General features: G+C 39.2%; 1 protein-coding gene and 1 pseudogene across 6 annotated transcripts in view; one reads left to right on the top strand and one right to left on the bottom strand.

Moving 5' to 3' along the window:
* Window positions 1-24,118, bottom strand: part of Med14 (mediator complex subunit 14) — a 291,290-nt gene that overhangs the window by 47,702 nt on the left and 219,470 nt on the right. For all 6 annotated transcript variants that reach the window (XM_076562089.1, XM_076562086.1, XM_076562088.1 and 3 more), the window contains 4 exons: window positions 23,575-23,707; window positions 22,448-22,598; window positions 21,145-21,256; window positions 3,507-3,632 (listed from right to left, as the gene is read on the bottom strand). In XM_076562089.1, the coding sequence (XP_076418204.1) occupies window positions 3,507-3,632; window positions 21,145-21,256; window positions 22,448-22,598; window positions 23,575-23,707 (522 nt within the window). The remainder of the gene's footprint in view (window positions 1-3,506; window positions 3,633-21,144; window positions 21,257-22,447; window positions 22,599-23,574; window positions 23,708-24,118) is intronic.
* Window positions 18,434-18,546, top strand: LOC121825903 (U6 spliceosomal RNA; annotated as a pseudogene).

The raw sequence follows: 24,118 nt of genomic DNA, 5'->3' as shown, positions 1-24,118 counted from the left end.
TTAAGAACACTGACTGCTCTTCCAGAGGTCCTGAGTTCAATTCCCAGCACCCACATGGTGGCTCACAACCATCTGTAATGAGATCTGGCACCCTCTCCTGTCTACATAATAAATAAATAAATCTTTTTTTTTAAAAAAAGCTAAAACTGTACAATGGAAAAAAGAAAGCATCTTCAACAAATCATAAAGGGATGTCCAACATGTAGAAGGCTGCAAATAGATCCATATCTGTGACCCTGCACAAAACTTAAGTCCAAGTGGATCAAAGACCTCAACATACATCCATCCAGTTACTCTGAACCTGAGAGAAGAAAAAGTAGGAAGTAGTCTTGAACACATTGACACAGGAGATCACTTCCTAAATATAACACCAGTAAGTAGCACAGACACTGAGAGAAACAATCAATCAATGGGACCTCTTGAAACTGAGAGGCGGGGCTGGAGAGATGGCTCAGAGGTTAAGAGCACTGACTGTTCTTCCAGAGGTCCTGAGTTCAATTCCCAGCAACCACATGGTGGCTCACAACCATCTGTAATGAGATTTGGTGCCCTCTTCTGGCTTGCAGGGATACATGCAAGCAGAACACTGTAAACATAATAAATAAATAAATATATATTAAAAAAAAGAAACTGAGAGGCTTTTGTAGAGCAAAGGACACGGTCAACAAGAAAAAGTAACAGCCTACAGAATGGGAAAAGATCTTCACCAACCCCACATCTGACAGAGGGCTGATATCTAGAATATATAAAGAACTCAAGAAATTAGACATCAAAATGCCCAATACTCCAATTAAGAAATGGGCTATAGAGCTAAATAGAATTCTCAACAGAGGAAGCTCAAATGGCTGAAAGACATTTAAGGAATTGCTCAACATCCCTAATCATCAGGGAAATGCAAATCAAAACGACTCTGAGATACCACCTTACACCCTTCAGAATGGGCTAAGATCAAAAACACTGAAGACAGCTTACACTCGAGAGGATGTGGAGCAAGGGGAACTCTCCTCCACTGCTGGTGGGAATGCAAGCTTGTACAGCCACTTTGGAAATCAACATGGTGCTTTCTTAGAAAATTGGGAATCAATCTCCCCCAAGACCCAGCTATACCACTCTTGGGCATATTCCCAAGGAATGCTCAATCATACCACAAGGGCACATGCTCAGCTATGTTCATAGCAGCATTATTTGTAATAGCCAGAACCTAGAAACAACCTAGATGCCCTTCAACTGAAGAATGGATAAATAAAATGTAGTACATATACACAATGGAGTACTACTCAGCAGAGAAAAACAATGACATCATGAGGTTTGCAGGCAAATGGATGGATCTAGAAAAAAACCATCCTGAGTGAGGTAACCCAGACTCACAAAGACAAACATGGTATGTTCTCACTCATAGGAGGATACTAGATATAAAACAAAGGATGACTAGACTGCTACTCACAACTCCAGGAAGGCTACCTAGAAAACAGGACCCTAAGAAAGACACAGGGATCACCCAATAACAGAGAAGATGAGATCTATATGAGCAAACTGGACGTGAGGGGGGTAATGAAGGGCAAGGGTCGAGGGAAAGAGAGCTTAAGGGAGCGGGAGATCCCAGCTGGATCAAGAACAGAGAGGAAGAACAAGGAAAAAGAAACCATGATAAATGAAGACCACATGAGAATAGGAAGAAGCAAAGTGCTAGAGAGGCCCACAGAAATCCACAAAGATACCTCCACAATAGACTACTGGCAATGGTCGAGAGAAAGCCCGAACTGATCTACTCTGGTGATCGGATGGCTAAACACCCTAACTGTCATGCTAGAACTCTCATCCAATGACTGATGGAAGCAGATGCAGAGATCCACAGCCACGCCCCAGGTGGAGCTCCAGGAGTCCAATCAGCAAGAAAGAGGAGGGATTGTATGAGCAAGAATTATTGAGACCATGATTGGAAAAAGCACAGGGACAAATAGCCAAACTAGTGGAAATACATGAAGTATGAACCAATAGCTAAGGAGCCCCCAACTGGATTAGGCCCTCTGGATAAGTTTGACAGTTGATTAATTTGAACAGTTTTGGAGGCCTCCCGGGCAGTGGTACCGGACCGGTCCTTAGTGCATGAGCTGGCTGTTTAGAACCTGGGGCCGCCTATACAGGGATACTTTGCTCAGCCTGGGTGAAGGGAGGAGGGGACTGGACATGTCTCCACTGAATCTACCAGGCTGAGCTGAATCCCCAGGGGAATCCTTGCCCTGGAGAAGATAGGAATGGAGGATGGGCTGGGGGGAGGGGGAGGGAAAATGGAGGAGGGAGGACAGGGGAATCCGTGGCTGATATGTAAAATTAAATTAAATTATAAAATAAATTTTAAAAAAAATCACTGCCATATGCCATTATCTATCATAAATATGTGATTCAAAGTCCTGCTTTTCCATGAGCTGATAATATATTTTTTTTAAAAATATACCTTTTTAGCCAGGTGTGGGTACATGCCTTTAATCCTAACTTGGAAAGCAGAGACAGGAAGAGCTCTATGAATTCAAGGCCTACCTGGTCTACATAGCAAGTTCCAGGAGAGCCAAAGATACATAACTTGTTTCAATTAAATAAATAAATAATAAAATTGTTTGTCTTTATAGCCACATGACAGAATCACAAAATCCCTTAATCGGTTTATTTTTGTTTAGTACTAATTTCGAATGGAAAACATACAACCATATTTAGGAACATTGTTTGAAGAGTCATAGAAAACGCTTTTGTTCCTAGTAAATATATATCATTTGAAACACCCACTCAGTAACAGAACAAGTTAGATATCAAACTTTAGGGCTAGGATATAGTTAGTTCCCAGTTGCCTAAAAATCAACCTTTCATTTCTTATGAGTTAAGGCCAGAGAAAAATTCTTCCAGGGCTCCAGTTCCCAAGTCATTATACAGTTATATTGTCATACGTATGTTCTCTAGTGACAAATTTCATTAGCGATTCCAAGTAGTCATTTCTACGTCATTATTAGTAGTGAAATGGAAATTGAATTCCTCAACCAATACATAAAGACCACCAAGCATCAAAGTTATTATTTGTACATAATAAAGAAGTCTAACTTCTGATAGAAAAGTGGTTCCGAGTTCCAAGTCCATTATTGAAGAGTTCCAAGGCAGCTCAGTATTCCTTCCATACTTACTTTCAACAGTGCACAGCCATGCCCTCCTACACACTGGAGGAGCTCATTTCTGTTTTACATTTCTGAAAAATACTTTTCCTTGGGCTAGAGAGATGACTCAGGGCTTAAGAGCAGTTGATGCTCTTGCATGGGAACCACCCAGGTGTTCAATTCCTAGGAACAAAATGGTGGTTCAAAGCCATCTGTAACATCCAATTCCAGGAGATCTGATGCCGTCTTCTGACCTCTAGGGGTACCACGCACGCATGTGGTGCACATACATATATGCAGGCAAAACATACAACAACAGAAACAGACACAAATTCTTACATTGAGTGACTACATTTAGTAACTTACCAAGTCCATAAAGCATCAATTGGAACATTCCAGAATGCAAATCTACAAAAATGTGTAGGCACTCCGAATTACCACAGGGCTCCAAGATGGGAACAATAAGAGCTGGAAGTGCAGTCTCTATGGAAGCTGAACAGTTGAGAATTAAAAATTATTTTTCAATATGAATATTTTCACAAAATTATTTTTCAATGAGTAGAAACAAAGAGAAGTCTGAATACATAAGACATAATTCTACAGAGTATGGAATTGAATCACAGCATCATTTAGTTGTAGCTGAAAAGGAAGATTATCATTTTCTAGTTGATTTGCAAAAGACATATATATCTAAAAGAACAGAAGAAGACAAAAAAATTCAAAATCCCATAAAAAGGGTTACTCTAATAAAAGACTAATCCGTTAACTGAGATACTTCCCCTCAATAAGTTTAGTAAGTCAACTTTTAGATTTCAATTCGTTGAAATGCCCAGTAAGATTGTCAATGTAACTTTTTATTTTTTTTTATTTTTTTATTTTATTTTTTTTTTTTTTTGGTTTTTTTGAGACAGGGTTTCTCTGTGTAGCTTTGCGCCTTTCCTGGAACTCACTTGGTAGCCCAGGCTGGCCTCGAACTCACAGAGATCCGCCTGGCTCTGCCTCCCGAGTGCTGGGATTAAAGGCGTGCGCCACCACCGCCCGGCGTAACTTTTTATTTTAAAAATTGTTTTTTGTTGTTCTGACAGCAGAGAACTCGTGTTTTTCAAGAAGTACTTAAAAACTATTCAGCACTACATGGAATTTTTTTTTCTCATTTGTAAACCTCATTTTCAAATCCCAGATGAGATGAGAACGTAGACAATTGCTAGTCAAACCTCTGAAGCTGACAATACATTTCATCTGTGGTATTTCCTATTAACTTGTCCTTTGATCCCTCAATGAAGCAGAGTAAGGACCACTCAGACCAGAGATGGCAGAAGGAAAGCAGGCATCACTCTGCTCTGTCATTTTGCTAAATAAGGACATTAGCTTCTTCACAAAAAGGCCAAGTTTGGGAAGGGACTCCAGGTATACTCCAGTTGTAGCACGCTCAATCCCTGGATTCAACCTTTGGCCCCAAACAATTAAGGAGGAGAAAACTTGTGTCATCTGTGGCCATCCCACCTTCAACATGCCCAGTCTCCTCAAATTGTGTAGACTGAGAAGGGCCAGGCCTGGTTATGGCATGGCTGGGAAAAACGTATGACTTGCATTCACTTTTCTTCAATACAGGGTCTAACTCAGTAACCTCTCACTGTGCAGGCCAGGTTGGCTTCTATCTCAGCAATCCTCTGCTTCAGCCTCCCAAGTGAAGGGGTTATAGGTCAGAGCCACTAGGCTCAGTCTTGCATTCTTTATGAATTTGGAATATTTAAAATGGGTGAAGATACCACTGGTACTATCTATACAAACAAAATATGAAGTAAATTAATAAGGTAAAAAACTGAAGGAGACTAAAATTTTTATAATATTTAGTAATTCAACACCAATGCAATAAATTAGTTCAAATCAATAGTGTTATGCTGAATGTATTATATTACACAGTATAATAAAAGTATTTACAATTTTAAAGCAGGGCTGCTGACTCTGTGTGTATCTATGTGGCACTGGGAATAGAACCCAGAGCATTAAACACACTAAGTCCATACTCTACTACTAAGACACATCACCTGATAGGGACTGCTGATTTTGAAAACATTCCTATACAGTTATAATTTGTATTGGGTAAAGAGCGATGCAGTTTTTAAAGCAAAATCATTTTAAAACTATAATAGGGATTGGGGATCTAGCTCAGTAGCTCAGTGGGTTCAGTCCTCAGCTCTGAAAAAAAAAAAGACAAAATAACAAAACTATAATAAAGTACAACTGGCAATTTGTAGTTTCATAACAATTATAATTTTAACCTAATTATCAAAATTGAATAATTTTGTGCAGACAGGCATTAGAAGATATACATCCAAAAGAAAATAACTTTGATACATATTTTTTATATATTCTATGGCTGTCAATATCTATTTTTGGTGGTGTGTAATTTGAGAAAATGAAGAGAAATATGAAACTATGCACAATTAAAAATAGTTATGTGAGGTGGGCGGAGGTGGTGCACACCTTTAATCACAGAGGTAGGTGGATCTCTGAGTTTGAGGTCAGCCTGGTCTACAGAGCAAGTCCCAGGACAGCCAGGGCCACACAGAGAAACCTTGTCTCAAAAAAACAAAACAAACAGTTCTTTGTAGTATACTGCTTCCCCCTGACAATGCCAATTCGGGTCTAGTGGGTGGAGACACGCAAGACTCAGACAACACTGAGAACTGGCCACATCCTATCGCCCTGCCTTGCACTATTTTGGTCTTCTCTGCACTTGGTTTCCCCTAAGACAACTACCCCAGGAAACCACGCAGAAAGCATATACTTCTCTCTGTGCTGTTCCAAAGCCCTGCAGCTGTGCCTTCTCCTAGGCCTTTCTTGAAATGCTCGAATCTCTAAATTACTCACTTCAGGCTGTTCCAGCTAGGACTTGGGAGAAAAGCAAACTGATTGAGAGGAGCAGCACTAACAGACTCAAAGAATGGACTCCAGTTCTGCACGCTTCTACAGACACCTTCAATCCCAGCGCTCACTTGGAGGCAGGACCAGGACCATCTCTGTGAGTTCATCACTAGCCATGGCTATACAGTAAGACTGTCTCAAAGCATACAAATACAAGTTATACCCTAAAATGGTACCTAAGCAGACCCTTTTCCCTAGTAGTCCTAATTTCAGAAAAGTGCTGATAAACAGGATGTGAGGGACCAATCTCAAAAACAAGCCCCTTCCTCATCTCCAAATCACAGTCCCTGTAACACTATTCTCAGACTGGATCCTAGGAACAAGGGTTTGAAACTACTGAGGCAGCACATGTTTCTACTGGAACTAGAAATAATCTACTAAGAACTTATGCTACCAAGAGCTTCCAATTGGAGTTGGAGAATGGGACCCAAAGCGCATATATATGTTTAAGAGTATGCAGCTGAATTCAGATCTTCTGGATATCAGGTAGAAACACCTCTACGATATGCATGAAGGAGAAATTATGAGAACATAACCATTACTACCCAAATTTGTGTTTTAGGGTTTACATTTGGCCAAGTATGTTGGCATATACTTTAAATCTGGAGGCAGAGGCACACAGGACTCTGTGAGCTTAAGGCCAACCTAGTCTACATAGTGATTTCCAGATGAGCCAGGGCTACATAAGGAGACCCTGTCACAAAACAGAAGAGCTCACATCTAGTTTGATCTATGGTCATTTATGTATGCACCCCAGGCTAGCCAATGTAGCTGAAGATAATCTTGAATTCCTAATCCTCTACCTCCACTTCTAAACCTCTGCCTCTCAGTATTAAGATTACACACACAGACTTACCCCTGAGGAGTGGATAGGAGGAGGGTGGGGGAGCGGGAGAAGTGGGGAGGGGGAACTGTGATGGTATGTAAAATGAAAGAATTTTTTTAAATAAGTAAAAAAATAAATAAAAAAGATTATAGGCACAGGCCAACATACCAGATTGTATGTGGTGAGGAGGCTGAACCCAAGTTTTTATAAATGCTAGACAATCGTTCTACCAACTGAGCCACATCCTCGGCCCTAGAGATTCTTTTTGAAGATATAGCTCATGGGCAATCATTCGGACCCTTTTTATTTACTAAGCTTTGTTTACTAATGATGTAAACCAGAGTAAAGAAAAGCCTAGCAAAATGTGACAAATCTTCATTTTACTACTTCATAAAATAAGAAAAATTAAGATTGGAAAATGCTTGGCCAGTTATAGTGGCACAGCCTTTAACCTCAACACTCTGGGAGGCCGGAGCAGGCAGCTCTCTGTGAGTTCCAGGTCAACTGGTCTACAGAGTGAATTCCAGGACAGCCAGGACTACACAGTGAGACCCTGTCCCACTGGGGGAAAAAGAAATCACAAAATTCTGAAGAGTTTCCCTAAGAAATGTTACTAGTACAGTGGCATGTCTTCTTTGACACCTCTCATACCATATACAAAAATGAATTCATAATGATTCAGAGCTAAATATGAACCTTACAAAACATATGTATGTCTTCAGGATCTCAGTATTTAAGACATAGATTCGTAAGTATAATGTGAGATGCATAACAACAACAAAAATATACACTGAACGCCATTTAAACTAAAAAAGCTGCTCATAGTGGCATACACATGTAATCTCACAACTTGGGTGTTACAGGCATGAGGACTGACTCTAGTTCAAGGCCAGCCTGGTCAATATAGAGTAATAGTCCAATCCGGGGCACAGTGTAAGATCCTTTAAAAAAAAAAGTCAGGCAATGTTGGTGCACTTTTAATCTTAGCACTTGAAAGACAGACACAGGTGATCTCTGTGAGTTCAAGGCCAGCCTGGTCTACAAAGAATTCCTGGACAGCCAGAGCTGTTACCCAGAGAAACCCTGTTTCCAGAGGTGGGGAGTTAAAAAAAGCTAGGCATATAGTGCTAGCTATAATCCTAGCACTTGGTACTTTAGGAGGCGGACACAAGAGAACCAGGAGTTTACACAATTCTAAGGTACATAGCAAGTTGGAAGCCAGCCTGAACTGCATGACACCTTGTCAGAAGGAAAGAAGGAAGTCAGGAGGGAGGGAGGGAGGGAGGGAAGGGAAGGGAAGCAAGGAAGGAAAATAAAGGAAGGAATCAATCAATCAATCAATAGCAGAAATACCATAAAGAAAGTTACCATGCATGGGAAAAAAATTCTTGCAAATCGTAATGTATAAAAAAGAACTTATATTCAAAATATACAAAGAACACTTAAAATTCAACAACAAGAAAAAATATATTATAAAATGGACAAAGGATCTGGAACAGACACTTTTGCTGAAGATAAATGAAAAGACCGTTAACATAGGGACAAACAAGTCAAAACTACAGTGAAATCTCATTTCACACTTACTAGGATGACTAAAACAAAAAGAAACAATAACCAGTATTGGTGAGAATATAGAAGACAGAACCTTTATACACTGTTGGTGGGATTGTGAAGTAGTATTAAACATGTCAAAAGAGTAAACAGATCATTCAGCCATTACACTCATATGCAATAGAAATAAAAATATATGTCTACAATTTAGACAAATGTTCACAGCTATATTCACAACAGTTGAAAATGAAAATAACCATAATGTCCATCAATGAATAATAATATGGTATATATGACAATAAATTAAAAACCTACTATAACATGGATAAACCTCTAAAACAATATGTGAAGCAACAGTTATTACACGATTCATTCATATGAAATGCTTATACAGATAAATCTGCAAAGCCGATGAGTAGCTGTTGGGAGCTAGAGAGACAGGTAAATGCAGAATGAATGCTAGTGGATATAAAGTTTCTTTGGGGAATGATTAAATATTCTAAAATTAGAGTGCTCTTAAGTATACTAAAAGTCCCATGAAGTGTACATGAATATTTCAACAATATTGCTAAAAAAAAGAATGGGGGATTACTGCCCTTTCTAGCATCCGTGAGGTTTGATTATACTTTCCAATCACTATTTTTAGGCCTCTATTTAATAACTTATTGAAAGGTAGGGGGGGCTGGTGGAGAGATGGCTCAATGGTTAAGGGCACTGACTGCTCTATCAGAGGTCCCAGGTTCAATTCCCAGCACCCACATGACAGCTCACAACGGTCTGTAACTCCAGGATCTGACACTCTCACAGATATACATGTAGGCAAAACACCAATGCACATAAACTAAAGATAAATAATTTTAAAAAGATGAAAGTGGGTAGCTTCCACTGAAGCTTATAATTAAGATTATTGGGGTTGGGGATTTAGCTCAGTGGTAGAGCGCTTGCCTAGCAAGCGCAAGGCCCTGGGTTCGGTCCTCAGCTCTGAAAAAAAGAAAGAAAAAAAAAAAGACAAAATTAAGATTATTAACAATGACAATTAACAGACACACACACCCAGAAAAAAAAAAACATTTAACCAATACTATCACACAGTTCTGAACTGCCTGCCTTTACTTCCTAAGGCCCACTTTGCACTTTTGGTAAGCTTCCCTTCTGCTATACTTAAAAATGTTAGGACTTCCTGGTTGGGAAGGACAAGTTGTGGACAAGACCTAACACAGAAGCCTCATCCAAAGTTAGGCCAGGAAGCCCTGAAAAAGTGATTGACAGTTCTACCTACCCAGCAGAGGGCTGCATTCTCAGCTGGGGATTTGCTTAAAGAGTGACTCCAACTATATGATGAGTCAACAGTGGACATGAGTCCATTTTCTCACTCATGTCTTGAAGGGCTGTGATTGGATGCCATTTTGAGAGGAGGCCTACTATTTAAGGCATGAACTATTCTGGAACAGGGGGGGACACACAATATGCCACAGTCTCTGGGTAGGAGGAGACCGCAGTAGAGGGCAGTTGTGAATATGGAGAGCCAGATGTGGACATGCTGAGTTTGTGCAACAGGAGGCTTGGGCGTTGAAAGGTCTGGTGGCCGATGATAATAATAGACCCCATTCATCTGAGGATAGATGTAGAGTCTTACAGGCCCTGAGCCCAAGGTCAGCAGGGAGCCCAAGCTCTGGAGCCACCTGTCTGCTGCACGGTTCTCTGCTGGTGGGACTAAGAACTCTGAAGCTCAGGTCCGGCGGAGTTCTCTCAACTTTTGCAGCCTCTGCCCTCCTGAAGGGTATTTAATGCAGTATTCAAAGCACTGAGACACCAGTCCTCCAGTATAGATGTTAGTGCTCTGCTTTCTTGACTCCCCAATGCATTCAAGAGACACCCCTTGGCTTGAACATGGCCAATCCAGGGTGTACAAACTGGGGAGTCTCTGGAGTACGGGATAACCTGCATGGCCCACAGGCTGCAAATCTAAGAGTGGCCAGCAGAGGTTCTGGTATGCAAAGAAGGGAAGCTCCTAAAATGAAGACTGCTCTGTTCGGACATCTGACACTTGAGTGGTCCAGGCTCAGCGCCCTCCTAAACGATAGGAAAAAGAAGAGACTCCAACTTCAATTGACCACCCCTTCCACCTGGAAGACTCCAATATTAGAGTATCCAGGGGAAAGGGTGCTAGCACTATACAATTTAGTTTTCTTCTCCCTTTTTCCAACTGCAATCTCAGTATTATTTCTACTTTATGTATTGGGGGAGGGGCGGGCATTGAGACAGGATCTTGCTATATAGCCCAGATGGCCTTGAGTTCACTTGAACTCAGGATCCTCCAGCCTCAGTTTTTTTAGTGCTGGCATTTTTAAGTGTGAACTGCCATATTGAATCTTTTAAAAAAAAAAAAACAAAAATAAAAAAATACGTAATTATTTGTTGAATTTTTGTTGTTCTTATTAAAGAAAAATAAGCATAAAAATATATCCACAGTACAGATTTCAAAAGCTATATAATGGTGTAAATTTCCCTCACACTAAAACTTTTTTTCTTCTTACATTTCTGTAATTTTGTCTATGCATTTTTCATTAATGTACAATACTTCCCCCTCTTGTGCTTTTTTTGTCTTCCTAACATTCGCCTTTCTTCTTTTTCTTTTAATTTTGGTTCGGCTTTCTTTTGACTTTTATTTTGTTCATTTACCATTTCTACTTTTATCCTAAATAAAATTCAAGGTGATAGTCTGTCCTGTTCTTTTGCTATTTTCTGTTGTATGGTCATTGGTGTTATAGTAGTTGGCTTTAATCAATGTTAAGTGTACTCCCACATCAGGTTTGATTTAGTGTTCCAGCACTTAGTTTTGTCTCCTCAGGAGAAGGGTTCTCAGTAAGAACCCCCCCACTAGAACCCACGCAGACAGGTGTGGGAAGAGCAACGCCACAGCAAGGCAACGTGGGACATACAAAAAAAAGATCCTGACTCTTCACTCACTAAACCCAAAGACACTGAGGTGGCCCCACTTCTGAACAAAGAATTCAAAAGTCTGTCTGGAGAAATTATTTTCGAAAACTAACAAGCAGATAAACTGAGTAAGGAAGTCAATTGTGGATCCAGATTTCAAAAGCCTGAAAGATAGATGTGAAATTAGCAACACTGATGAGAAGTTCAGAATAGAGACTTGGAGGGAAAGGAAGAAAGTGGGAGGGAAAAAGAGAAATGCTAGAAGAAGTGAACAACTAAATAAATCAAATGAAAACTTTCCCCAGTGGAAAGTTTCATCAGTACACTAAAATCAAGGAGCTGGCTATGACTCAGGGTTAGAGCACTCACTGCTTCTTACAGAGGAACCGGGTAATAAGAGATGAGTATGATCAATATATATTATATCTATGTATGAAAATGTACAATGAAAGCTACATGGTAATAAGGATTTTATAATAAAAGAGTTGCAAAACAAAAATGACAAATCAAAGTCAAACTCATAAGAATTCATATCAGACAGACCACTCAGCAGAAGCCCTAAGAACCAGGAAAGCAAAGAATGGTACATTTCAAGCCCTACAGGAAATAACTGCTACCAAGATGACTATATCAGTTATTAATTTTAAAAATCAACACAAAATCAGATACGCAAAAATTACTCAGAAAAGTAAAGGTTAATACATATTAGTAAAGGAAACAATGTGTTAAGATAAAATGATTTTGTTTGTTTGTTTTTGTTTTATGTTTTTGGAGACAGGGTTTCTCTGTGTAGTTTTGGAGCCTTTCCTGGAACTTACTCTGTAACCCTGGCTGGCCTCACAGAGATCCACCTGCCTATGCTGGAATTAAAGACCTGCGCCACCACTGCTGTTCAGTATATCCAATTTCAATAACACTACTGAACACTATTGAACATAAAGAGACAAATAGTGAGTGACTTTAATATTCCATTTTCATCAACAGAAAAATTATCCACACCAAAATAAGTCAACAAAGAAACCTCAAAGTTAAAAGTAGACCATAGATCAAATGGAAATAACAGACACCTATAAAATATTTTATCCAACTACTAAGAACCTACACTTCTTGGCAGCTCATGAAACTAAAAACAAACAAACCAACCCAGCACTCAGGAGGAAGAGGCAGACAAATCTGTGAGTTCAAGGCCAGCCTAATTTACAGAGTGAGTTTCAGGACATCCAGGGCTACACAGAGAAACCCTATCTCAAAAAATAAAAAACTGAAAAAAAAAGTGATTGTATCTTTGATACTAAAAGAATACCAACACTCTTCAAACTAGTCCATAAAAATAGAAAGGGAGAGAACATTACCAGATTTACTCTATGAAGTCAGTATTACCCTGATACCAAAACCAGACAAGGAAGAACATACATCAATATTTCTGATGAACGTTAAGTACAAAACTACTCAAGGAACTACTTGCAAACCAAATTCTGCAACACATTGAAAAGATCATGTTTGATTCCAGGACCAGTCAGAAGATTCCCTATTTCACCCCAGGCCTAACCAGAAATTGACTGCCTACAGCCTTGAGCCAGCCAACAAGGGAGCAACATGGGAGCCATTGATTAAAGCAATAGTGATGTAGTTCTGAGCCCTGTCAAGAGAACCCAAACACCTCCCTCCCTTGCCACACACTCTCAAGCCACTGAGCCTCAAGCAGCTAGCTGCTCTGAATCGGAAGGAACAAGGCTGCAGCTCTTCACAGGCTTATGACCTATAATATGTCCATGGGCTTTGGTGAAAGCGGTAAGAAATATCTCATCAAGTTCAGCAATCCATATTTTATAAAGCTAACAGAATATGTTATGAAAGAGAAGAAAAATATAGGTTTATCCACTACCACGCCAAGTCCCGATGTAAGATGTAAAAGATGGGAAGATCACCATTTTGAACGGGGTCCCTATTATGAACCCAACCAAGGGAACACACAAGCACACAGGTTCTGCTATTGCATCCAGAGGCCAGTTCCACCTCAGCACAGTTTGAAAAACTTTAACAAGAGCTGTCAACAGACACAGACGGTTTTGTTCATCCTAGCCATGAAGATGTTTTCATGGGCCAAAGAACATGTCCCTTTTTGACAATGCCCTCACTGTCAGGGCCCATCAAGTCAATTCCTATAAGGCAAGGGGTTGGAAGCAGTTCACGCATGTGGTTGGGTGCTACTTAAATTAGAACTTTTTCATGTTTTTCTCAAAATCTCATCTGCTATTCTGGAGCTCTTATGCTAGGGAGTAGAGGGATGTTTGTCAATACCATCGATAAGAAATGGCACCATGTTCTACAGATGATTCATCCCTCTCCATTGTCCGTATACCAATGATTCCTTGGATATAGACTTCTTTTTAAAGCCAATGAGCTGCTGCCCAAGTGTGACAAGAAGCCCATCAACTAGAAGGAGCTTTGACCCCATGAAACACAGAGTACTCTGTTTCCAGCAATGGTTTTGAGCAGCTGTTATGAAATGAAGTCTTTTTCAGTTATGAAGTCACTGAAAATTTCTCTGTTCTGAAATACCCATCTACATGGAAAAATCTTCTACAAAGGAGCCAGGAATCAGGCTACAGGGATGGCAGCTCTGTACAACCTAATATCCTTTCACAGTCTCTGTACTTGAGCCCTCCAGGTAAGACAGTGTGAGGGCCCCAACCAACACAGGGATAGCTTGACCCAAACCACAAGTACTTCTTACAAGACACATGAGGTCAGTCAAGAAGCATGGTCCTGTACCCTTCTGGCCAGCTCAGTTTGATGCCTGTGACTACTCAATTTCACACAATAGGTTTAGGTTAGACTTATAGGTTCTAAGGTATCTATAATGGTTATTCTTTGAAAGACCTCTTTCAAGGAGCCTCCAGACCCTCCCTGTCAACAGCAAGTTTCTGGAAATCTACCTTGGAAATAAAGATCTGCTTCTGGTGGGAGTAAAGGGAACTGGTGTGAGTCTTCACAGACTGGCAGGAAAACAATTTCTTTTCATTCTGTTCTCTGGCTCTTTCCTCCAGGAAAGGGATGAAATTGAGCCAAGAGGAAGAGAGGATATTATCTTGTTTCATTTTGAAATGAGGGGATATTTTCTTCTAGGTCTATGTGGAGTTAATGCTTTTTAAGACAGCTGTCTTGTTGTTTGTGGTGCTGGAGAACCAACTCATGATGCTGCTTGTTATGGACTAAAGTAATGTAGTGATCTTTTCTTCTGCAACACTGGAGAATGTCTTGTTTTTGTACATTCCTTAGACAGATGCTTATGTTTTTTTTTTTTTTTTTTTTTGGTTTTTCGAGACAGGGTTTCTCTGTGTAGCTTTGCGCCTTTCCTGGAGCTCACTTGGTAGCCCAAGGCTGGCCTCGAACTCACAGAGATCCGCCTGGCTCTGCCTCCCGAGTGCTGGGATTAAAGGCGTGCGCCACCAACGCCCGGCTAGATGCTTATGTTTTAAATCCTTTCTGAGAATTGCACCTTCAGCCTGGATCTCAGGGCAGATGCTGTTTTTGTAGTTGATAGAATTAACCCTGTCCAAGTTCAATAACAAAAGGTAGTTCACTCCAGAAGGAGAACAAAAAAAGATAATGCTCCAAGATCAAGTAGGTCAAGTTGTTTTCATTTCAGAGGTACAAGAATAGTTCAATAAATGCAAATTATTAAACATAATACAACACAGACTAGCAACAGAGGCCGTATGATTTTCTCAATAGATATACAACAAGCCTGCAACCAAGTTCCAAATCACTTCAAAATAAAAGCCCCAGAAAGGAGCTGGAGATGTAGCTACATTGGTAGTATTTGCCACCTAGCATGCATAAAAGCCTGGGTGTGGCACACACTTATACTACCAGCACTTTGAAAGCTGAAACAGTAAGACTGCTACAAATTCAAGGCCAGCTTAGGCTACACAGTACATTTCAGTAGAGTCTGTGCTGCAGAGTAAGAACCTGTATCTATCAATCAATGAACCAACACACTAAAAGATGAAATAACATACTCATACATCAGCAGAACTAATTCTGGAAAATGGTTGTATTACTGAAAATAATCTAGTTTCAGTGTGATCTCCCTAAAAATTCCAAAGTCATTCTTCACAGGTTTACAATAAACAGGGCTGAAGGGATGGCTCAGCCATTAAAGGCTAGGCTCACAACGAAAAATATAAGAGTTACAATAAATAATCCTGAAACCTACACAGAAGCACAAAAGGCACAAACAGCCAAAGCAATCCTGAACAGAAAGATCAATGTTGAAGCAGACACAATGCACGCCTGTGCTCCCAGCAAAAGGAGGCTGAGACAATTCAGCCTAAACAGCATGGCAAATACCAGACCAAGCAGGATTATAGAGAGGCCCTGTCTAAAAACAATACACAACAATCAGTGGAGAGTGGAGAGAGATGGCTCAGTTGGTAAAGTACCTGTCTTGGAAATACAAGGACCAGAGTCTGATTTCCAAAACCCAAGTAAGAAAGAAACTGAGTATGGCAGTGTCATTTGCAGTGCTAGGAAAGTGGGGTCAGGCAGATCCCTGGAGTTCACTTTAGTCTGTGTGGCAAATGGTCAAACACTAAGGTAAAAGAGCATTCCAAAAGAACAAGGCCCAAACTGTCCTGTGCGGCCTGCATCCACATGAATGTGATGCTGGAGTCATCACAACGCCTACCTATTTCAAACTACAGGACTGAGCTATAGTAACAAAATAACATGGGACTGTCACAAAACAGACCTGTATACCAATGGAAGACTACAGACCCCAGAAACAAACCCAGGAAACTAAATCCACCTGGTTTTTAATAAGAGTGTCAAAAATGCACACTGGGGGCTTTAAAACAAAAATTAACAAAATAGTGCTGAAAAATTTAACATCCATATACAGAAGAATGAAGCTAGATCCTTGTTATCAAGTCTCTAAGACTTCAATTCGAAATGTTTCAAAACCTAAAACTTGAAATACCCAAAACTTTGAAACTGAGAAAATAATATACAGAGAAACATTAGATATGTATACATAGGCAAAGGACCCCAGTAGATTAAGAAGTACTAGCAAGAATTTATAAATAGGAGTATGTGAAATTAAGTCTTCTGCACAGTAAACAATTACAGGAGTAAAGAGTAGACTCTAGAATAAAAGAAAACCTTTGCCAACAATTACAGGAGTAAAGAGATCGACTCTAGAATAAAAGAAAACCTTTGCCATCAATTACAGGAGTAAAGAGATCGACTCTAGAATAAAAGAAAACCTTTGCCAACAATTACAGGAGTAAAGAGTAGACTCTAGAATAAAAGAAAACCAATGCCATCAATTACAGGAGTAAAGAATTCGACTCTAGAATAAAAGAAAACCTTTGCCAACAATTACAGGAGTAGACAGATCGACTCTAGAATAAAAGAAAACTTTTGCCAACAATTACAGGAGTAAAGAGTAGACTCTAGAATAAAAGAAAACCTTTGCCAACAATTACAGGAGCAAAGAGTAGACTCTAGAATAAAAGAAAACCTTTGCCAACAATTACAGGAGTAAAGAGATCGACTCTAGAATAAAAGAAAACCTTTGCCAACAATTACAGGAGTAAAGAGTAGACTCTAGAATAAAAGAAAACCTTTGCCAACAATTACAGGAGTAAAGAATTCGACTCTAGAATAAAAGAAAACCTTTGCCATCAATTACAGGGGTAAAGAGTAGACTCTAGAATAAAAGAAAACCAATGCCATCAATTACAGGAGTAAAGAGATCGACTCTAGAACAAAAGAAAACCTTTGCCATCAATTACAGGAGTAAAGAGTAGACTCTAGAATAAAAGAAAACCTTTGCCAACAATTACAGGAGTAAAGAGTAGACTCTAGAATAAAAGAAAACCTTTGCCAACAATTACAGGAGTAAAGAATTCGACTCTAGAATAAAAGAAAACCTTTGCCATCAATTACAGGAGTAAAGAGATCAACTCTAGAATAAAAGAAAACCTTTGCCATCAATTACAGGGGTAAAGAATAGACTCTAGAATAAAAGAAAACCTTTGTCAACAATTACAGGAGTAAAGAAAGAGTAGACTCTAGAATAAAAGAAAACCTTTGCCATCAATTACAGGAGTAAAGAGATCGACTCTAGAATAAAAGAAAACCTTTGCCAACAATTACAGGAGTAAAGAGTAGACTCTAGAATAAAAGAAAACCTTTGCCATCAATTACAGGAGTAAAGAATTCGACTCTAGAATAAAAGAAAACCTTTGCCATCAATTACAGGAGTAAAGAGTAGACTCTAGAATAAAAGAAAACCTTTGCCATCAATTACAGGAGTAAAGAGTAGACTCTAGAATAAAAGAAAACCTTTGCCAACAATTACAGGGGTAAAGAGTAGACTCTAGAATAAAAGAAAACCAATGCCATCAATTACAGGAGTAAAGAGATCGACTCTAGAATAAAAGGAAAACCTTTGCCAACAATTACAGGAGTAAAGAATTCGACTCTAGAATAAAAGAAAACCTTTGCCATCAATTACAGGAGTAAAGAGATCGACTCTAGAATAAAAGAAAACCTTTGCCATCAATTACAGGAGTAAAGAGATCGACTCTAGAATAAAAGAAAACCTTTGCCATCAATTACAGGAGTAAACAGATAGACTCTAGAACAAAAGAAAACCTTTGCCATCTATAGATCTGGAAAGGAAATTAGTATCTAAACTCTATAACAAACTCAAAAAATTAAATACAGAAAAATCATCCAAACTCTAAATGAGCAAATAAACAGTTTTCCAAAAAAAGGGCCAATGAATACATGAAATGATTTTATGATGTGGCTCTTAATAAAATGCAAATCAAAGCTACACTGAGATTGCATTTCACTACAGTCAGAATATCTACTATTAAGAAATCAGCCAGGCATAGTGGTGCACACCTTCAATCCCAGCACTGAGGTCGGGAAGGAGGGTGACAGAGGCAGGCAGATAGATCACTGTGAGTTCAAGCCCAGCCTTGTCTACAGAGCATGTTCCAGGACAGCCAGGAACTGCACAGAAAAACCTGTCTCAAAGAAAAAAAAAATCACACATATACGAAAATTGGAACCATACAGGGAAGATCAACATGGCCCCTGTGAAAGGCTAACAAGCAAATTCGTGAAGCATTCCATATTTGCCTAGTGGTAGTAGTATACACCTTAAATCCCAGCATTTGGAGGCAAAGGCAGATCTCTGAGTTTGAGGCCAGCCTGGTCTACAAAGCAGTCTATAGGGCGTGTTCCAGAACAGACAGGGCTACACAGAGAAATACTGTCTCAAAAACAAAACAAAACAACAACAAAAAAAAGAAAGCAAATTAAAAAAAAATGCTGGCAATGATGGGACTGTAAATTAGTACAGCCACTAGAGAAATCAGTATGCAGAATTTAGTTTCCTCAAAAAACAAACTATTGCCGGGCGGTGGTGGCGCACACCTTTAATCCCAGCACTCGGGAGGCAGAGGCAGGCGGATCTCTGTGAGTTTGAGGCCAGCCTGGGCTACCAAGTGAGTTCCAGGAAAGGCGCAAAGCTACACAAAGAAACCCTGTCTCAAAAACCAAAAAACAAAAAAAACAAAAACAAAAACAAAAACAAACAAAAAAAAAACTATTGTATGACCCAACTACATCAGTCCTAGGTGGGAGCCTAAGTCGGCTTGCCACAAACACACACACGTTACTGCAGCACTATTCACTACAGCCAAGACTGAACATCAACCTAAATGCCTATCATCAGATGAATAGATTTTAAAATGTGGAATATATATGCAATGGAATTTCATTTGGCTATAAAGAACAACAAAACTATGGCATTTTCAGGCAAATGGATGGAACTAGAGAACATCATGTTAACCAAAATAAGCCAGACGGAGAAAGACAATTATGTTTCCTTTGATTTGAAGAACCCAAATTCAATATATAGAAGGCATGAAAGGAGGAGCTATTTAACAATATACACAAGACATGAAAGCAGAAGTGGGGGCTACTTTAGGGAAGAAAGGAAGCCATCAGAGAGGGGAAGAGAAGACAAGAGAGCAATAGTGGGAGTGGACGTGAGCCAGGTACAATATACACAGACGAAAACGTCACAGTGAAATCAGGCTGAGACTGGCAGTGCATGCAAACTGTTCCAGCACTTGAGCAAAGGAGGCACTCACTGACTGAGGAGGACTGCGGAAAGTTCAAAGCCAGTCTGGTCTATAAAGCCAAGGAAGGGGAGAGGAGGGGAGGGGAGGGGAGGGGAAGGGGGGCAGAGGAGAGGAGAGGGGAGGGGAAGGGGGGAGGGGGGAGGAGAGGAGAAGGGAGGGGGGAGCTGAAGAGATGGCTGGAAAAATGACTGTTCCTTCAGAAGACCCTGTTCAATTCCCAGCACCTACATGGCAGCTAACAGTATGTAACTCCAATTCTAGAGAACTCAACACTCTCTTCTGGCCTCTGTAGGCACCAGACATACATGCAGGCAAAACACCCATATACATAAAATGAAAATAAGTCAATCTAAAAAAGTAATGATTAAAAGAAAAGGAGACCTACTGTTTTATGTGCTGAAAGAAAAATTTATATTCATGTGTTAATACTCTGACTTGTTGTCAATCTTATTTTTCACATCTATTCTTCAGTTTTTATTGAATGAATTTTATTGACATAAAATAATTATATATATTTATAGATGTGATATTGCAATACATTTATAAATTCAGTAATCGCTATACCCAACACCTTAAATATTTATGTGATGAGAACAACTAAAAATTTCTTTTGTAGCTATTTTAAAACACACAGTACAGTGTTATTAATTAGTTGGTCTACCATTGAACAGAACACCAGCACATTCTTGAATGAACGTGTACTGTCCACTTTTCAAAAGTTGTCTTGGCTTCAGGCAGTGTTTTATCTCCTTTTATCACAATGACTTTAATTCAGTTCTAGTAGTTACCTAAGAAGTCACTTTTCTCTAAGTACAATGGAGTGATCCAGGCTCTGGACCTTCACTACTACTAGCTTCTACTTTAAAGACACTTCACCTACATCATCTTAATTACACTCTGCACTTTGAGCGCAAAGTAATCATGATCAAAAACAATTGGAGGAGTTGGATATGTGGCCCATGCCTGTTATCTCAGCCAGTGAGGAGCTCAAGTAGCCAGCTCCCAAGTTTGAAGGCAGCTTGGGTTATATAGCAAGACTCTACATCAAAGGGGGGGGGGCTGGGATGGAGGTAAGCACAGTAAATGGAGAACCACATGGAATGGAAGGATTTGATATCTCTAAAGTTCTTAAGAGATTAGGTAGGTAATTAAACTTAGAAGATTTCCTCTCTCTTTACATCTGCATTTCTCATTCTTAACACTGTTAATACATTTGCAGTTTTAAAAAAAACTGAAGAGCTGAATTATGCTTTGCTCAGCCATATTTTATAAGTACTTTATAAAAGTATTTGCAGGGCTGCTTTGACAGGAGAAGAAACTCTAAATTACGAGTCACATTAAAATGTTTCTATTTTAGTAAGTATACATTTTTGAGGAGAGACAATGTGCAAACAATTCAAAAATAAAGACAAGCTAAGTAAGATAAAATTATTAAATAATAAGGTAAAGATTAGGACAAGTATGGTAGATTTCAGGTTAAAAGCAACAAAGGCCCAGCCTCCTAAAAAAAACCATACATCAGGGGAAAGTCATATGAGGAAAACCTTTAAATAAAAGAAAAATAAGAGCATCATTTGAAAACACCTACAGTTTTCATTAGCATTGAAGCTTCTAAGAATGGCCTTCAGTTCCTGCAGCTTCTGATGGGCTCTTGCATGAACACTGTCAATCAGGAGCTTTTCTATTGATAAGTGGTCAATCTGCATAAATAGCAACAACAAAATCAAATGGACAATTAAAACATCTTGACTATAAAAGTGTGAATGCACACAACTGTGCCTTAAGATACTTCTTTTTCAGTATTGGAAATTAACCAGTATAAGCAAACTTAGATAAAGTAAAAATATAACTAGAATGATTCTGAGCTTTGAATTATTTTCTATGACATTAGAAACTTCAAAACTAAAATTGATATTCTGCTAAGTATAGGAGGATGGGAGTATAGTTCAGTTGGCCAAGTGCTCAGCATTGCATGAAGCTCTGGATTTAATTCCCCAGCATGTCATATACTGTGTGTGGTGACCCATGCCTGTAATCCCAGCACTCAGGAGGTAGAAGCAGGAGAATCAGAAATTCAAAGGTTATCTTCAGATACGTAACAAACTTGAGGCCAGCCTGGGTGACAAGAGACCCTTCCTTGCACTTGGGAGGCAGATGTAGGCAACTCGATCTATGTGAGTTGAGGCCATCCTGGTCTACATAGCAAGTTCCAGGCCTCCCATGGCTTCATAGTGAGATTCTGCCTCAAAACAACATATACATGTCAGTAGTCACAGTTCTCAGAGACGCCAGACCTTAAAAATACAATGGTCTGATTTAAACTACAAAACTTAAACTAGGCTGGGGGCATAATTCAACATAAGACTGTATACTTAGATGCAATCCACAGCATTGCCCTACATACTAAACTGAAAGAAGATATTAAAAATTTTGTATAGTATCAGATATTAAAAAGATCAAAAAAAAAAAAAAACAAATATAGGAGTATAAAACTGGGTTGGGGATTTAGCTCAGTGGTAGAGAGTGCTTGCCTAGCAAGCACAAAGCCCTGGATTTGATCCTCAGCTCCAAAAAAAAAAAAAAAAAAAAAAAAAAATGGACTGAAAAGCTTTCTGCTCTCTCTAGAAAAAAATCTGCATCTAATTATAGCCCCCACTACTTTGTTACTATATGACCCAGGCTGTCCTCAAACTCTTCTGTATATGCCTGGGTTTGGTCCTCAGCTGGGGGAGTGGGGAAGGAAGAAAAAAAAGTATAAAACTGACCTAAAACAAGTTTCATACAGGGTTTTAGAAATAATTACATATTTTAAAGAATTTCTGCTGAAAGTTTTATGTGTGCTCAATTATATTTATTTAATCAATCAGTATCAATCAGTAAGAACCCTTTACCTTCATAGCTCTTTCTACTAATTTAGAATCCGAAGCTGGCAAAGGAGGATCATGAAAGATCTGTAAAGGCTTGGAGACATCATTCTCATCGATTTTAATTGTGACTTTGTGGACTGATGCTGTGCCTGTTTTTCTCCCTAGAACCTGCTGACTGAAAAAGGGTAGGGAGAATGACATAAACATGGCTTGTTACCTTTTACAGTCAAACAGAAACGTGCATTAGATGCTGCGGAGTCAGAACCTTGAACACAGCAGGCCCTCGGTGTGATTAATACTGAGAAGTTATTCCATAATGCAATCCAGCATTTGCTCTATTACATTTTAAAAACAGATACTGATTTTAAAAATAAAATACATGTACTCACAAAAAAAAACCCAAAACATAAACAGAAACCATCTTATAAGTAGTATCTGCCTCTGATTTATCTACAGAAAATCAGAAATCAAGTTCAAACAAGATTTAAAGGTAAATAGCCTCATACCAATTTTCTCCATATCAGTTTTCAAAGTTAAAATTTAAAATGGGAAACTGTGATAAACAAGTATGTTTTAAAAAGTGATAACTCAATAATCTATCCTTTGGGGACTAGGGATCTAGCTCTATTGGTAGAGTGCTCACTTTACATGCATAAGTCCCTGGGTTTAATCACCAGCACCACAGAAACCCCAATCTAACCTAATAGTCTTTGAACAATTTGACATGAGCCCATGGTAAGCTAATTTAATCTTTTTTTTTTTTTTTAAGATTTATCTATTATGTATTCAGTGTTCTGCCTGCATATATGCCTACAGGCCAGAAGAGGGCGCCAGATCTCATTACTGATGGTTGGGAGCCACCATGTAGTTGCTGGAAATTGAACTCAGGACCTCTGGAAGAGCAGTCAGTGCTCTTAACCTCTGAGCCATCTCTCCAGCCCGGTAAGCTAATTTAACTTAAAAATATAAGAAAGATAGCAATTATGGATGTCTCATGTGGTCTACATGATACTGGGACTTTATTAAATTAAATCACATTACTCTGGGTACATAGCTATTCATATGTAATAAATCAGTTGTATGAGGGAAAGAAATTTTAAAAAACCAGGATTCCCTTCTCGCACAGACCTACCAGAACCAATTTTACTTACTTCCAAACTGAGAGAGAGAGGCACTTTCCGGCATGATACCTTTCCACCTGGACAAGGTCGCCCCACCTCTCTCGGATTAACATTAGAGTCTGGGAATGTAACACTTCTAATTGAAGTGATAAGCAGAAACAATCTGATTCAGCATGTTAAGCAAAGCTAATATGTTATTCAGGCAGCCAATAAGAACAGGCAAACATCATCTAACAAGGAGTCTATGCCCAAAAAGCTGACAATGAAGAAATTCTTTGGAATCATCTTTGTCTAATGACTCATCCTAAATAAGACAAAATTTGTGGTTTTCTGAACCTATATTCTCAAATGACAAATCCTAAGTAGTAAAGTATGTGGCATAATTTTAGAAAAAGGGTTGATAAGTTTGTCCTAAATAAGCAAAACTAGGTCCAGGTTTGTCCCTTAATTCCTCACTGTTTACATTTTCAGACCAAAATGGTACAGGTTTTCATTATGTAATACAGGCTAGCTTTGAACTAGCTATATAGCCTTGCCTCTCAGGTACTGGGATTACAGGCATGTACCACCTTGC

Source organism: Peromyscus maniculatus, chromosome X (assembly GCF_049852395.1).
Source record: "Peromyscus maniculatus bairdii isolate BWxNUB_F1_BW_parent chromosome X, HU_Pman_BW_mat_3.1, whole genome shotgun sequence".
Taxonomy (NCBI): domain Eukaryota; kingdom Metazoa; phylum Chordata; class Mammalia; order Rodentia; family Cricetidae; genus Peromyscus; species Peromyscus maniculatus.
The sequence above is the reverse complement of the archived record's forward strand: the minus strand, read 5'-3'. Positions and strand labels throughout refer to the sequence as shown.